Source organism: Heloderma suspectum, chromosome 10 (assembly GCF_057233095.1).
Source record: "Heloderma suspectum isolate Gila_16-S chromosome 10, 16-S_ref, whole genome shotgun sequence".
Taxonomy (NCBI): Eukaryota; Metazoa; Chordata; class Lepidosauria; order Squamata; family Helodermatidae; genus Heloderma; species Heloderma suspectum.
The window spans coordinates 44,273,816-44,290,960 of NC_139467.1; the positions used below are offsets into that span (position 1 = coordinate 44,273,816).

General features: G+C 45.6%; 1 protein-coding gene across 10 annotated transcripts in view; it reads left to right on the plus strand.

Moving 5' to 3' along the window:
- The window catches only part of MACF1 (microtubule actin crosslinking factor 1), a 334,205-nt gene that overhangs the window by 135,464 nt on the left and 181,596 nt on the right, over window positions 1-17,145 (plus strand). For 9 of the 10 annotated variants that reach the window (XM_084816162.1, XM_084816155.1, XM_084816156.1 and 6 more), the window contains 14 exons: window positions 2,697-2,803; window positions 3,620-3,739; window positions 4,206-4,301; window positions 5,209-5,336; window positions 6,096-6,189; window positions 6,990-7,144; window positions 8,391-8,688; window positions 9,301-9,429; window positions 11,097-11,174; window positions 11,989-12,150; window positions 13,305-13,409; window positions 13,827-13,922; window positions 14,473-14,598; window positions 16,982-17,134. In XM_084816162.1, coding sequence (XP_084672288.1) covers window positions 2,697-2,803; window positions 3,620-3,739; window positions 4,206-4,301; window positions 5,209-5,336; window positions 6,096-6,189; window positions 6,990-7,144; window positions 8,391-8,688; window positions 9,301-9,429; window positions 11,097-11,174; window positions 11,989-12,150; window positions 13,305-13,409; window positions 13,827-13,922; window positions 14,473-14,598; window positions 16,982-17,134 — 1,847 coding nt within the window. Of the gene's footprint in view, window positions 1-2,696; window positions 2,804-3,619; window positions 3,740-4,205; window positions 4,302-5,208; window positions 5,337-6,095; window positions 6,190-6,989; window positions 7,145-8,390; window positions 8,725-9,300; window positions 9,430-11,096; window positions 11,175-11,988; window positions 12,151-13,304; window positions 13,410-13,826; window positions 13,923-14,472; window positions 14,599-16,981; window positions 17,135-17,145 lie in introns of those variants that run through there. The other variant, XM_084816159.1, reaches the window with a different exon arrangement.

A 17,145-nucleotide genomic window follows, 5' to 3' on the forward strand; every position in this document is an offset into this window, starting at 1 on the left:
CTCTGCAGGCCATCCTCCAGTCAAGTACCTGGAGGTCCTCAAGTACCTGGAAACGGTTCCCTAGTTTCACTGCCTCCACTGGTGCAGAGTGGCTTCTAGTTCTTCTGCTCCTAACTGTCACCCTTTTCCAAGGAGTATCCTCTACTTGGAAGTACAAGCGGGGTTTCGAAGAGGCAGAGGAACTAGAGATCAAATCGCCAACATTCGCTGGATCATGGAGAAAGCAAGAGAATTCCAGAAAAATGTCTATTTCTGCTTCATTGACTACGCTAAAGCCTTTGATTGTGTGGATCACAACAAACTGTGGCAAATTCTGAAAGAGATGGGAGTACCAGACCACCTTACCTGTCTCCTGAGAAACCTGTACGAGGGTCCAGAAGCAACAGTAAGAACCGGACATGGAACAACCGATTGGTTCCAAATTGGGAAAGGAGTATGACAAGGCTGTATATTGTCGCCCTGCTTATTTAACTTATATGCAGAGTACATCATGAGAAACACCGGGTTGGATGAATCACAGGTTGGAATTAAGATTGCCGGGAGAATTATCAACAACCTCCGATATGCAGATGATACCACCCTAATGGCAGAAAGTGAAGAGGATCTAAAGAGCCTCTTGTTGAGGGTGAAAGAGGAGAGTGCAAAAGCTGGTTTGAAACTCAACATTAACAAAACTAAAATCATGGCATCTGGCCCCATCACTTCCTGGCATATAGAAGGGGAAGAAATGGAAGCAGTGACAGATTTTATTTTCTTGGGCTCCAAGATCACCGCAGACAGTGACTGTAGCCATGAAATTAAAAGACGCTTGCTCCTTGGGAGGAAAGCTATGGCAAACCTAGACAGCATAGTAAGAAGCAGAGACATCACCTTGCCGACAAAGGTTCGTATAATCAAGGCTATGGTTTTCCCATTATGGCTGTGAGAGCTGGGCTATAAGAAAGGCTGAGCGCCGAAGAATTGATGCCTTCGAACTGTGGTGCTGGAGAAGACTCTGACGAGTCCCCTGGACTGCAAGGAGGTCAAATCAGTCAATCCTGAAGGAAATCAACCCTGAGTGCTCATTGGAAGGACAGATACTGGAGCCGAAGCTCAAATATTTTGGCCACCTCATGCAAAGAGAAAACTCCCTGGAAAAGACCCTGATGCTGGGAAAGATTGAAGGCAAAAGGAGAAGGGGACGGCAGAGGATGAGATGGCTAGATAGCATCACCGATGCAATGAATATGGACTTGAGCACACTCCGGGAGAGAGCGGAGGACAGGAAGGCCTGGCGTGCTATGGTCCATGGGGTCACGAAGAGTCGGATATGACTGAACGACTGAACAACAACAACAACAATCCTTCACTTCATTTTTCCTCACCTCAGCAGTTTGCTCTTCTGCCTCAGCTTGCTGTTGCTCTTCTAGCTTCTGTTCTTCACTTTGCCGCTGCAGTTCCACCGTTCTATCCAAGAACTCTTCATGTTCTCTTATTCCCTGGAGAGTTGGTAGTCGCCGCTCCAGTCCACTTACTTTTTCTTCCAGCAGCGTGATCAACTTGCACTTGTTGCAGGTGTAGGCCATGTTGATCCCAGGCAAGAAAACAAACATTGCACAGACCTTGCAGGTCACCACCACTGGAGAGTCTTGTCCTTCCATAGCCTCTTTCCCACTTTTGTGTCTAGCTTTCTGATCCTTGCCCACCTCTGCAGCTTCAGAGTTGGGAGGAAGGCTAGTCACTTTTCATGCTCGCCAATGAGTGGCACCACCTTCGCCCTGGCAAGCAGAAATGTTGACGCTTCTCTAGGGTGGACATACTTAGCTAGATCAAAATAATAATAATAATTAATAATTAATAATTACTACTACTTCTATGGTGGTTTTAAGGAGGTGCATAAGCAAAAGGAAAAGGAAAACTCCTTTCCCAAGGAGTTTGCAGTCTACATTTGCAATCTACAGAGGAGTTTAGGTAAGACAGAGAGAGGAGGGGAGGCATGGGAAAAGCAAAGGTAACAGGCTGAAATCCAATGTTGGGCAAGCAGTCTTCCCTTTGCAGCCCCCTGTGCACCTTCCAGATCTACTCTGGAGGGTCTCTCAACCCTCCAGAGCAGATTTGCAGGTCGCATGGAGTACTGCAGCGGGGAGGGAAACTGTTCGACCAGCAGCTTCCGTTCCACTGGCAGATGGTCAAAGTTGGATACCACCCAAGGTATGAACACAAGCCAGGCTTTGCTGAGGGGATCAAATTACATAGGCCTTCTAGAAACATTGGTAGGCATAAGAGCATAAGAAGAACGCTACTGGATCAAACCAAAGGCCTGTCTGCTCCTTCATTCTGTTCCCACAGTGGCCAACCAGTTGCCTATGGGAGGTCTACAATCAGGACATGAGTACAATAGCACCCACCCACTTGTGTTCTCCAGCAACCGGAATACTGCCCTTGCTACTGGGAGTAGTATATAGCCATCATGACTAGTAGCCATTGATAGACTTCTCCTCCATGAATTTGTCTAATCCCCTTTTAAAGCCATCCAAATTGGTGGCTCTGTGAAGCAGTGCTTCCTTTTATTTGTCCTGAATCTCCTGCTATTCAGCTTCATGGGATGACAATGCAGGAAAATCTTTACATGTTGCATGGGTAGATGAGACACTTCCAGGCTTCCTTTCTTTTCAGTTCATGCGTTTGACAGCTTTGTTCCTTTCTCTTTTTTTCAGATGTTGATGTCCCCTCACCAGATGAAAAGTCTGTAATAACTTATGTGTCTTCAATTTACGATGCTTTTCCCAAAGTCCCGGAGGGAGGAGAAGGGATCAGTGCCACCGTAAGTTCTGCAGCTGCTTGTTCAGTCTGGATGGACCATCCCAGCACTCAAACACCTTTGGAGGCAGGCTGTCCCAAAATGCTTTGGGATTTGCTCTTAACAAAAGGTTTATCTGTTCCTGTGAACTTATATGGAAAGGGGAAGTTAGCTGAAATAACTCAGAACTGTGGCTAAACAAAATTTGGGCGGTGAGTTTCTACAGCAGTATTCCGCAACCTGGTGTCCTCCATATGTTTTGGACTACAACTCCCACAATCTCTGACCATTGGCCATTCTGTTGAGGCTGATGGGAGTTGAAGTCCCAAACATTTGGAGGGCACCAGGTTGGGGAAAGCTGTTCTACAGTATTGGGAAGAATGGAGTGTACCTCTGAAAGAGCCTTCATGGTGTTCAGAAAGAGAGAAGAGTGTTGTTTGTCCTTTTTGCAAAAGACAGGACAAAGAGTCGAAAAGTGCAAACTACAGAGGCAGCCATACCTGGAGGCCTGGGAACTTTACAGACGTGTTGCTACACTACTGGCAGCGCGTCTCTAGCTGTAGAGGCATCTCCATGCAACCCCTGCTCCGGCTGATCCTGGTGGAAACCTTGACCATATCATGTTTTTGTAGCATCAGAACCCAAGTTGGTCAAGCACCATCTTTGGCAGCAAGCTTGTCGGATTTTAAGAAACAAAATGGGAAGCACGTGTTTTAATGGGCCTTTCTTTCTCCATGTTGACTAGTCAGTCTTTGCCTTGATCTTTTGCCTGCTATTGATTTGGGGGGCAAGTGATTCCTGGTCATTTCTTATTAAGGGCCCTTCCTTTTCTTTCTGTAGGAAGTGGACACAAGGTGGTTAGAATACCAGAACCATGTGGAAACGCTCATCTCCTGGATCAAGCAGCATACGATAATGATGTCTGACAAATCTTTTCCCCAGAATCCTGTAGAGCTCAAGGTAAATTTGGATGCATTTTCTCTAGTCAAGTCTATATAGCTCCTTGTTTGAGCTACAGACCTTCAATGATTACTGGATTACTGGAAGCTGCCCTTTCCCCGAACTTTAAGCCAGGTGAATAGTTGTGAATAGTTGGTTGGGATTGGACATGGCACAAATCACGGCTCAGGGTCTGCTCATACCATCATTTGCAATGCCAGAACTGCCTTCATCCTTTTTACATGCTTAAGAAGTGGCTGAGAGATCAGTTGCAATGAGCCATGCGCCCCTAAGAAGATCAGGAAGCTCTTATCATCTGCTCTTCCAGCCAGTGTAATCTATAGTAGGGCTGTTGCATCTCTGGGGATTCTTTATGGGTGGGGATGCTTTTTCCCTCCAGCTTGTGGGTTAATAGCTTTTTTTATATTTTCCTGTCCTTTGAGTAAGATAACTCCATGGATGACTCCTTGATTCTCTGTTCTTACAGGCACTTTATAACCAATACATCCATTTCAAAGAAACAGAAATCCCAGCAAAACAGCGAGAAAAAGGCAACATTGAAGAGCTGTATAAACTGCTGGAGGTGAGAGATGTTCCTGGACGGACAGGGATGTGTACAATAATTGCCATTAGTAATAGCTGTGGTTTTGCTTTAAACAAAACAAAATAAGGCATTGCTTTAAAACAGGTCCACAAAAAGTGTGAGCTGTAAATTACAGAGCAGGCAGTTTTGTTGAGTTTGGCTTTATGTAGGTATCGCTAGTGAAATTTGGAGCAGCAAATGCAAAAGTTGCTTTTCCAGCTCTGCTACAATATTAAATTAAAGGTGAAAGTTGGGCAGCTGCTTTCATGAGAAGGCTGCTTTGAGGAGCAGATATACACTGGTAGATCAGGTGGGCTGCCACCAAGCCCTGTGGCTACAACCACGTACACATCCTTTTGGGGTTTGGCCTCTGATTGCTGATCCCTAGCCTTGTCTAACAGGGCACTCCATTTCCTATCAGAATAACTGGAATTGGGCTAAAAATACAGCTCTGATATCTAAAAAGCATGTCAAATGTTTTAACTCTTTTAACCTGTTGTTTTATTCTTCTATCATGCTGTTCAGCGCTCCGAACTCTTCTGTTATATTTAATTTATAAATATTGTAAATAAATAAATAAACAAACAAACAGTGGTGGAAGATTTCCCCAGCTACGGTGCCTTAACTCATATGATTTTTTCCCCCTAAACTGTCCATCCCATACTGCAAACAGCATTTGTCAGGGGAGGGCTGTTCTTGTGGGGAATTTACTAAGTTCTGAAGGGAAGTTCTCATTCCCCAGTGAGGCTTTATCAGCTTGGCTTGCCTGTTGCAGCAGCAGCACCTCAATCTGGGGAAGGGGAGACTGGGGCTTAGACCTCGAAGCCCAGGGGAGGCCAGTTTTTGCCCTGATGCCGTTCAGTAGCAGGGCCAGGACAAACAGCGGCTCTTCCTTTGTGTTTTCCAGACCTGGATTGAATTTGGCCGCATTAAGCTGCCGCAGGGCTACCATCCCAATGATGTGGAGGAAGAGTGGGGCAAGCTCATCATAGAAATGCTGGAGCGTGAGAAGTTGCTGCGGCCGGCTGTGGAAAGGTGGGTGGTGAGCTGTAAAATGGGTCGACTAATGACATTCTTTCCCTGGTTGTTGTGATGGTGTGACAGTGGCAACTCTTGTGAAGGGTTTTGCAAGCTAAACCAGTGGCATTGAAAGCAAACATAATCAGCAACAATTTCTAAACTGCTAGCAAATGGACCTGGCTTCTCACGGGTTGGAATAGCCCTTAGTTTGATACAGCAAAGACTTCAAGCAAACTTAAGCAGCTCTCAGAGTTGGATACATTGTGCCCTGGCCATCTAAGTGACACCATGCCTGCTGTGTCCCTAGGCATGGCAAGAAGGGTCAGTCAACTCCATTGCCCTGAGGGGGTCTGCCCCACAGCATGAGGGAGGGGGCAAGTGTATAAGTCTGTCCCTTGGACCACTCCCCCCTGCTTTCAAACTGTTGACTACAAAGCTATATGCTGGTTAGGGAATTCTCCCACCTAGTGACTGAAGATGGTGCTGCAGTTTTCAAACACATGGACACATTTAAATTTATTAATTTTAATTAATTCATTAAAAAAAAACCCACAAGATTCCTGAGGTATGCAATTCTAGGGTCTCCGTAGTATGCATGCTGAGTTTCAGGCATCTATGTGTCATTGTCTTGGTCCTGTGGTGCTGACAGGTGGACAGACACACATCCTCTTTTATTATTATACATAAATACAAATAAATATTCTACTTCAAAAAGTAACAACCTTTTCTGTTCTTGTTGTTGTTTTTAAATTGGGGGTAACTCTTTTCTTTCAGGTTGGAGTTGCTACTACAGATAGCAAACAAAATTCAAAACGGAACTCTCAGCTGTGAGGAGAAACTCACCCTGGCAAGGAACACACTGCAAGCTGTGAGTCTTCTCCTTTTGCTCCTTTTGCTCTTCCTAACCTTCCCTCAAATCCACCCCTGCAATCAGAGAATGTTCACCTTTGGGTCTCGTTGTGACAAATGCAGGCAATCAAGCTTTTAAAGAGTAACAGAAACTTTTGGATCCTGTAATTAGAAAAATGTACATTTAGACCTGGCTAGTTTGGCTGGGTAGTTCAGATTAATATGCCAGACTTGATACAGTGCCCAGCTCCCAAAGCCCACTTGGCTGCCTGCCATCCCTTCTTGGTAACAGCACACAGCCCCTCATGTCCGCTTGGTCCTTTCTTGGGCCCTCTTTTTTCTTAGGCATCCATCCATTCTTTCCACAACACTTTGCTGCTCTGCCCTCCTTCTGTCAGCCTCCCTATTTCTGGACCTTCCACGCAGCATCCCACCCCTCAGCCTCACTGTCTTCACTGCCCCATCTGCTCCTTGCCCCCACTGTGCTCTCCAGGCATGCAGGCTCTCTCGTTTCCAGCTCCATGTCACGTCTAGCCAAACTGGCCTCTCACATCCCTCACAGAAGAACTACACATGGACAACATACGCTTGGCTGGCATCTTCTCTAGGATCAGCTGGAATGTTGGTGAACATTCCATGGCATCACAACAGCTCAGCCAGTGGCTGAGTAGGACTTGCCAGTGATGGCTTTTTGTTTTTGTTAAAAAAAAAAAAAAAGAGTTATTGCAGGTTAGTCAGATCTGCTTGCTTTAGGTATCATCTTAGAGATACACTGAAGAGGGATAGTCTCATTCATTAACTTAAATCTTTCCCTGCCAGGATGAATCGCACCTGGAGTCGGGTCAGCCAGTGCAGTACGAATCTGATGTTGTCATGTACCTCCAGGAGAGTGAAGGGCTCATCCGCCAACTACAGGTGGATGTTCAGATACTCCGGGATGAGAACTACTACCAGCTGGAGGAGTTAGTCTTCAAGTAAGCAATGTTTGTGTGCAGTTGAACTTGGAAGGAGCGTTGGGGGAATTAGAATGCTCTTCATAGAATCATGGAACAGTAGGGTTGGAAGGGGCATACAAGGCCATCTAGTCCAACCCCCTGCTCAATGCAGGAATCCAAGACAGAGCATCCCCGACAGATGGCTGTCCAGCCTCATCTTGAATGCCTCCAGTGTGGGAGAGCCCACCGCCTCCCTAGGGAATTGGTTCCATTGTCATATTGCTCTCACAGCCAGGACATTCAGCCGGAATCTGGCTTCCTTGAGCCCATGATTCCGTGTCCTGCACTCTGGCCTTCCTCTCTGTGACTTTCAAGTACTTGAAGAGCACTATCCTATCTCCCCTCAGTCTTCTCTTCTCAAGGCTAAACATGCCCAGTTCTTTCAGTCTCTCCTCATAGGGCTTTGTTTCCAGTCCCCCAATCTTCTTTGTTGCCCTCCTCTGAAACTTTTCCCATTTATCTGCATCCTTTTTAAAGTGTGGTGCCCAGAACTGGATACAGTACTCCAGATGAGGCCTAACCAGTACTGAGTAGAGAGGAACTAGTACTTCCTGGGATTTGGAAGCTATACTTCTATTAATGCAGCCCAAAATAGCATTTGCCTTTTTTGCAGCCACATCACATTGTTGGCTCATATTCAGCTTCAAGTTAATGCTGTGAGGGAGGGAATGAGGTATTTTAAGCTTGTCACATGTTGGGAAAGAGTTCTTCCTGACTCTAAATGTGGCAGTCATTCCAAATACTTGGTAGGAGGAAAACCACCCTTCAGGCTTTCCTGAGCAGAGCTAATCCAAGGCTTGTTGGAGCCGCCCAAAAGCACTTAAGCGGGACTCTTGCGGGAGAACATTCCTGTGGATTCTGCACTGGGTCAGATCTGGATCAGATCCCTGTGTGAGGCAGTTGCATTGCTTCAAGGTAGGCTTGTTCTCTTGTGAAAGGGAGATGCTATTGGGGCGGATCTCTGCCCTCCCAGTGCCCAGAGAGAGAGGAGGACTCTCAAGAGCATGTTTTGGGCAGGCATACCAGTAGAGGTTAATATGTTTGATCACCTTCCAAAAGCTCTGTTCAGACTTGTCCTAAATCTTGTGGAGGGTCAAGGAGGTGTGCAGAGTGTGTGCAGGTACAAAGGGGAGTGTCTGGTTCACATGTGGAGGATGCTGCCCTCTTTGGAGTGATTCTGCTACCATTCTATCCTGATCTCCCCTCTCACTTGATTATCTCCCAGGATTGTGCGGCTTAAAGATGAGCTGGTTACCTTGAGGCTGGAATGCACCAACCTTTACCGGAAAGGGCACTTTTCTTTCCCCTCCTCCTTGGACTTGGTCCAACCTTCCCCCTTGAGCACCAGGCACCTTAAGGCTGAGCCCTTGCCGAAGGGAATGCACACTACTGCCACCACTGCCTCTACCTCCTGGTTCCGGAAGCCAATGACACGCACAGAACTGGTGGCCATTTCATCTTCTGAAGACGAGGGCAACCTCCGGTTTGTGTATGAGCTGCTCTCTTGGGTGGAAGAGGTACAGGTGTGTTGTGTCTTCTAAAACAAAAACAGAATTCAGGTGTGTGCACATGTATATTTTTTAAATATTTGGTGATGTAACTTAAAAAAAACACACAATTGGTTCTTTAAATCATTTGATTATTTATTGGATTTATACCATCCAAATCACAGAGGCAAAAGGGAAGTAGCTCTGTTTATTACAAACATAAGTAACAGTACTGTAAATTTGAAACCTTCCAGGCAATACTAGGGCAAAAATGGAAATGGGCTCTAAAATATTCTCTGGTTAAGGTTCTGGAGCGGCTCCCAGGAATGCCTTTCTTTGTGTCTTTGATAGCTTGGTCCATGAATGGCATAGTTAACAGCACATGCCTGGGTGCTATGAGAGAAGACAGAGGGAAGGAAACAGTCCTAAACTGTATATATTTAAAAGAAGCCTGAATTCAACTTAGCAGATTTCCTGATGCCAAAAATGGGCCCATGGTGTGGCCCTTGCAGTCCCTGGAAGAATGGCATGACATGGCAGGGCAAGAGAGGGATGCTGCCTGCCTCTTAATGAATAGGTTGTGGAAAGCAAGGGGTGCCATTTTTGCCTGTGCATGCTCAGTGGTGGCCTGTTCTGTGTTTGCTTCAGATGAAGCTGGAGCGGGCCGAATGGGGGAGCGACTTGCCAAGCGTAGAATCCCAGTTGGAGGTCCAGCGCCACATCCACAGCAGTGTAGAAGACCTGGGCTCCAGTGTGAAAGAGGCCAGGATGTATGAGGTAAACAAAAGAACCTGTTGTGAGAAGGGCTGCTGGGGCCAGCTTAACTTGAGGAAGATGTGGAGGTGCTGGGAAGGATTCAAAGAGGGCAAGCAAAGTATTGTTATGTTTATCCCAATTCTCTGAGCAGTAAACATCTGCAGGGGTTTGGTTTCCTCAGAAGGAAGCTGTTGGAGTTTTTCGGCATTTTGTAACATTTGTATTTATTTATAAATATTCATTTTATTTTTATTTTTCCAAACTTAACTGTAAAACAAATAGTTCCATAGTAGACTTTATTTTATACTAAATGAGTGGCAACAAGTGATAAGCACTAGAGATGTAAATCTGGGTGACATATATGATCATCAGAGGGTATATCTATTTAATCCTAGTATGACTTTCTACAACCCACATCAGTTTGGTAAGACAAGGAATCAGCCAGCATCCTCAAGAACTCATTTCTGTGTAGGGATGGGCGAACATGCCATGTTCAAGCTCATGGAGGTTCTCCGCATTCTTCCTCGAGGCTTGGTTTGCCTCGTTTGCATTCCTGAATGTGAGCGTCTTTTTTCTGATCAGGAGAAAATTGCATTTTTTAATCAGGAAATTTTCCCCAATTGGCTAAAGCGTGAAAATGCAAATTTGGGGGGATTTGCACAAATGCATATTTTTGGAAGTGCGCATTTATGCAAGTGTGCACTTTCAAGCACCAACACAAGTTTGAGAAATAGTGAAAATGTCCTGGGAATTGTGTTCCTGCTTGTGTTTGGAGTTGCAAACAGGACATGTTCACATGATGTGTGAACTGGAACAACATTCTCATACAGCCCTACTTCTGTGTCTCTGCCTTTTCTTAGCATGACCCTGGTGGTGCAGAGACAGCGAGGAAAAATAGCATGCCTTTAAAAGCCAAAAGCGTGGTTTGCTGCTGAAATGTGGTGTTGCAGCCGACGCAAAAAGGAGATGTTTTAAAGCAAATTTGGGGGGCAGGGGTGAGGCCCCTGGTGAGTCTGGGGCAGCATTGCAGACCCCTGAACCCTGGAAGTCGCCTACTCCTGGGCTAGGGCAAAACTTCACTGATAAAAAAACCCCATTCACAGAAATGCAAAAATTACTGAGTTTGAAGGGGCACGGAGAGTTTATCCAGTTCATCCCTCAACTTATTAGAAAACATGATGAAGGAAAGACTAAAGGAGGTGGATTTGATTTTAGCTTGGATGAGAGAAGGCTCTCACTGCATGAAAGGGGTGCCTTATGGCTTTTGCACAGAGTATAGATCAGATAGACAGACAGCAAAGTTGTCTTCCGCAGTAAAGATATTCTCCTGTTTTCCCTCCCCACAAGTTCATGTTATAGGGAGAAGACATCATGCTGCTTTGAGGCTCCTAGGGTACTGCTTTGAGGACAGAGTGCATTCTAAGAGTAAAATGAACATTGAGACAGTGTTTTTGTTTGTTGATAGTGTAGAAGGGGCCCTAAAGGAGGATAGGGATGAGTTCCATGGATAAGATGGGGTAAATGGAGCCCTTGGGCTTAGCTGTGCTGCCTTTTGCTCTTAATTGTTTTATTTATACATTATTTTGGAGAGTGGAAGGTAGCAGGGGAGGGGAAGATTTCAGAAAGGGTTTATCTGCAATTTCTAAATTGCTTCTTACCCTCATCTTTATCACGTTTCCTCTTTTTAGGGTAAAATGTCTCCAAATTTCCGCACTAGCTACACCGAGACTCTTAGTAAGTTGGAGACGCAGTACTGCAAACTGATGGTGAGTGTGTGCTCTGTGACATGTGTTTCCATGGCCAAAAGGATGTCAGGGAATTTAACATGAGTTCCAAATTGTTTGAAGTCCTTCATAGTTGAAAATTGCACTTTCATTCTGGGGGCCTAAATTCCACCCATGTGTGGACCTTTCTGTGCCATCCATTTGTTTTGCAATAAGTGGATGCACAATCCTTGTTTGTCATTCACGATCCACCTCGCATCCTTCCCCGAGGAATGCTTCTGTTCTGCAAGAATATCTCATTTGAGAAGCACTTAAAACCCAATATTTTAGTCTTGGGGAAAATATTATACATCCCCACCCCCTGGAACAATAACTTTGATTGTGGCTGATTGCTGTGCAGAGGAGACGGGTTGCACCACTGTCAGGGCGACCTGATGGGTATCTTTCTTGACATAATTAATGTCAATAATTAATGGCGAGCGTTGTAACTCCCCCATTCCTGCATACCTGTACTGTTCCTTGTTTTGTACATTTAATAATTTAAAAAAAAAAATCAGAACTGGTGCATTATGCCTTTCCTGTGTGCTGTGGTTGCACAAATAGCCAGATTTTTTTTAAGGTGAATGACAGTAATGCCATCCATTACTTGTGAACAGGGTATGGCAGTACAGCCATTGAGAGGGGACTTGTGGATGTTCCTTTGTTAATGCTAAAATGCAGCTTGAGAGCACTGAGAAGAACAGCTTGACGTTATGACTGTGGGGCTAATTAAGAGCATGTGGGAACGAGAGTGGTAGCTTTGCCAGCAAACCCCAGAGTGGCAGGAAATGTGACAAAACTTGTCATCTTTATGCAGGAAACATCCAGTTTCCGACTGCGTCACCTCCAAAGCTTGTACGAGTTTGTGTCTCGAGCAACAACTGAATTGATTTGGCTAAATGAAAAGGAAGAGGAGGAGCTGGCGTATGACTGGAGCGACAATAACCCCAACATGGCTGCCAAGAGGAATTATTTCTCAGTGAGTGGAAAATGTTGACCTAGCAGATTCTGTGTTGGAGATCATTAGGAAAGGAATCAAAAATAAAACAGCCAATACATAATGATTGATACAAATCTATGGTGCGACCACACTTGGAATACTGTATATAGTTCTGGGCACCTCATCTCCCAAATGGAGACTGTATAACTTGAAAAGTTGCAGTAAAGGGCAACCAATATGATCAAGGGGCTGGAGCAACTCCGTCTATGAGGAAAGCATACAGCCTTTGACGTTTTTCATTTAGAAAGAAGGCGAGTAAGAGGGGACATGGTAGAGGTGTGTGCAGAAAGTATCTCATAATACTTGAGCCCAGGGTCGTCCAGTGAAGCTTTTATCAGGGCAAATAAAAGGAAAGTTTTCTTCACACAGCACATGATTAAACTGTGGAATTTGTTGCCACAAGATGTAGTGATAGTCACCAACTTCAATGGCTTTAAAAGGGGATTAGACAGGTTCATAGAGGAGAAGGCTGTCAATGGCTACTAGTCATGATGGCTATATATTTTCTCCAGTATCAGAGGCAGGGATGCCTCTGTGCACCAGTTGCTGGGAAACATGGGTGGGAGGGTGCTGTTCTGGCCACACCCTGCTTGTGGGCATCCCACAGGCGTCAGGTTGGCTACAGTGGGCACAGAGTGCTGGGCCAGATGGGCCTCTGGTCTGATCCAGCATGGCTCTTGCGTTCTTAGTAGTAAGGGATCATGGGCATTGGGAGTCCAACAACATCTGGAGGGCCACAGGTCACCCAGCTGTGATTTAAGGCGTAATAGGATATCCATGCACCTTGAGGGGCATTCAAGCACCTCGAGTTAAGCACCTTCATGGCTGGACAAGGATCTGAACCTGCATTTCCCATGTCCAAATCCCATAGTTTGGCCAATATGCTACACTGGCCCAACTTTTTGGTTTGTCTTCCCGATCTAATTAGTAGTTTTTAAGCAGGAAGAGAAGTTGTAAAAGCTCATGTCTGAAGCTTCTAACAGTGCCATATCTCTACATGGCCCCGTCTCCATTTAGACACACACACACACACACACACACACACACAGAGAGAGAGAGAGAGAGAGAGAAGCAGACTGCCTGGTTTTGCTATGGGAAATGTGATTAGTCCTTTTCATGTCTCCACTATACAGGAGCTCACAATGGAGCTAGAGGAGAAGCAGGATGTGTTCTGCTCCCTGCAAGACACAACTGAGATATTATCGTTGGAGAATCACCCGGCCAAGCAGACTGTGGAGGTAAAGGAAGGCTTGGAAGGATGTGTGCTGGTGTCATGCTTGTGTGTTTTATACAACACAAGCATATTGAGGGGTTCTTCACATGTTAAGGCTGTGGGCAGGGGGCGTGGCGGGGGGGCTGTGTGTGTGTGTACAAATTCTGGGGAACCATGGCCTATTCTAGTTCCCTGCTGTGTGCTCCTGTAAGACGTGTATGACTAGGAATGTATGTTTGCTCAATGTGTGTGTTAACGTTCTTCAGCTGTGCTGTCAAATGGTTTGTGTGCATCTGTAAAAAAGCAGTGTGTGAAGTGGTCCATCTTCTTGCAGCAAATGTTAGAGGGGGATGCCTTATGGCCCGCTGAAGGTCTAAATGGAGAACAAAACCAGTTATCTTCCATTTTGCAAATGTTGTGGCTTTAATTTTGTTTTTCACAGGCATACAGTGCAGCAGTGCAGACTCAGTGGCAGTGGATCAAGCAGCTGTGCTTGTGTGTGGATCAGCATGTGAAGGAGAACACAGCTTACTTCCAGGTATGGCGAAGGCTGTCTGATCAAGAGATGGCGGCACACCGCCAGTTAACTTGTGAAGTCAGAACACGCACTGGAGTGCTGCAGCTAACCAATACAAACCCGTGCCCCAAAGTCCCGCTTGTAGTGAGAGCATTTGCTGTTGTTTTCTCCTCCCTCCCCCCACTTCCACTCCCACTCCCACCTTATTTCCTTCTCTTGCTTTGTTAGTAGAACAGTCCATCAGCTCTTGGCTTATGAGATTTGTCTTTGTGATTGGTGGCAGTATTGTGCAAGATCTTGATGTTGCCTGATGAGTTTCTACCATGTTTTGTCCTGACAAAACAGGCCTGAGCTGAGCTATACTGCTGCGTCTCTAATAAACTAGCTGAAAGAGAAACATTTTCCTTTTGACACTGAGAAGGCCTTGGTTAGTCTAATCGATGTTTTCTTATCGCAGTCTAACAAAATAAAATTGTGCTTGCTCTTCTTTTGCGAAGTACATTAAAATATGCCCTAAGAAACCTCTGATTGGTATTTTGGTAAATGCAAAACTTTGTACGCCTTTTTGCAGTTCTTCAGTGATGCCCGAGATTCAGAGACATACTTGAGGAACCTCCAAGACACCATCAAACGGAAGTATACCTGTGACCACAACACCAGCCTGACGCGCTTGGAAGATCTGCTCCAGGACTCCATGGTGGGTGCTCCTTGAGCAAGTCTCAGGGTCATGCCACAGAAGTGCCCAGGTCCTTTATTACATGACACTCCTCCTCACCTGGATTTGCTGTTGTGATCTAACCATGTCGATAGCATTCCTATTTATCCTGGAATCCCTAAGTTGTCTGGATGAATTTGATTGTCCTAGCATTGCTAACTGCTCTGTGCTTTAAAAAAAAAAGTAAGGAATGTGCACGCCAGTTGGAACTCTGTCTGATTTCCTTTTAGTTGTTCCCAGACCTGCATCGTTTAAAACTCTCCTTATGTTTCAATTCCACCTCTCCCCACCATGAAATACCTACCTGTCTGTGATCTCCAGCATGCTATTTCTTTTCATTTTGCTAACTCTGGTTGCTGCTATTACTATGAACACATAATGATGTCTCATGCCAACTCAGTTCATTGGTCCATCTCGCCCTGTATTGTCTGTCCTGACTGGCAGTGATGATTCTCCACGGTCTCAGGCAGAAAGGCATTTCCCAGCCCGGCTGCTTGAGATTCTTGAGTTGCAGATGCTGGAGATTGAACCTGCAGAGCATGCGCTCTCTCACTGAGCTGTAGCCCCTGCCACCAGACAGTGAGTCAGCCCATTGGTCCATCTAGCCCAGTGTTGTCTCCTGTGACCGGCAGCAGCCCTTGGTGTGCCCGTGCTTTACCTCTGAGCAGTCCTGTGTAATATAGGCTAAGTGGGGCCGGAAATAGCAGTGATGTAGTCCCTGCGCACTGGACGTAAAATATCTACGTTTAATGGACAGAAGCCACTGGGGAGGGGGGTCTTTGAACATGAGGACCAGGCAATGTGAAGGCTGGGGATGGTTTAATGAAGGCTTTACTGACAAAGTAGATTCAGTTAGGGGGTCTTTGGCAAAGGGAGGGCTGGGTAGATGAATGGGAAGGATGAGACCGTTCATAATTTAGAAAGCATTATGGCCAAAGACACCTAGTCAGACGTGAAAGAAGGGAGTAAATGGGGTGAATGTGGAAGAACCTGAGTGCTGGGTCAGAGGATGCAGTGCATGTGAGGGATGATTAGGGAGGAAACAGAGGGCCACTGCATACACCTTAAACTCTCTGAGGAGAAGTGGCTGAAAGCATCCTCCCTGAGATGAGTGATCCCTACTCTGGGACAGCCATCATTAATCACTTGGATTGCTGCTGTTTTACTGAGATTCTCAATGCCTTACCAGCATTGCAGAGGAAATATGGAGATGCTTAGTGTGATCACGTTGATTGACATGGCAAGAGATTTTGAACATTTGGATGCAGGGAGGGAGGCCTCTCTGTAACGAGGCTGCTTGGAGCAGCAACCAGTTGTTCAACAGGTGTAGTTTAAAAGCAGAGGGGACACTGAGGTGACTACAGAGCATGAGAACGAGCCAGTGCTAAGGGCTTAAGGAGAGGCTGATGTAAAGTAGCCCATTGCAACATTGTAGCCAGCAAGGAAGATATGTGCCTGGATCCAAAAAAGATGCATCAGCATGGGACATTCACTGTCTCTGTCTTGCAAAGGTTTTGTCAGGCTAAAGACCTGGAATTGTACCAGTTGCAGACCTGAAGAGCCCATGTGAGGCAGCTGGGACTGCACAGATTTTCCACAGGCAGTCAAAAACAAAAACTTTGGCCCCTGTGTGTGAGATGCTTCCTTGATCATAATGAATGAGTTAAAGTTGTATTTCTTCCAACCATGCTCCCCTGGGACAGGCACAGGTAGCTTGTTTTTAAGCTTTTCTTTCTTTCTTTCTTTCTTTCTTTCTTTCTTTCTCTCTCTCTCTCTCTCTCTCTCTCTCTCTCTCTCTCTCTCTCCCTCTCCTTCCTATTTAAGACCACACATATTTTTCCAGTACTATTTCTCTGATAGGTTTTTAACTGCTTTATATATATGCATCAGCCTTTCTGAACAATTGTTTCACACAGTTGTGCTGCTGCTTCTATTTCCTTATTTTGCAAAGAAAAAAACTCCCGTCATTTTTCTTTTCAGTGAAAAGGAATGGGTTTGGGTCTTCATGCACTGTTCGCTGTTGTATAGATAATTTTGGGTCTGGCAGTGAAGTATTAACTGTGCATGCAGCTTTGGCTGGGTGGGGGAATAGAGAGGATTAGGAGATAGCAAATCCTCTTGTCTGGAATAGTACTAAATATGGATTCACTCTGCACTCCCTGCCCCCCCTCCCAGTTGGAAAAGTTGAAATGAGTTGAAAGCATACACGCACATGCACACACCCTCCCAAACCTGTCCTTGACAAAAAGCTCACTCCAGAGGAGGGAGTGTGGGTTGAGGTTTACAACCATTCTTGGGGTCCCCTTGGTCTGCTTGCTCTCTATGTGTCCTCTCTCAGCTGTCCTTTGCTTTTTATTTTGGACAGGATGAAAAGGAACAGCTGATCCATTCCAAGAATTCTGTTGCCAGCTTAGTGGGTAGGTCCAAAAGCGTTGTCCAGCTGAAGCCACGAAACCCTGATCACGTTTTGAAGAACACGATCTCTGTGAAGGCTATCTGTGACTATCGCCAAATTGAGGTGAGCTGATA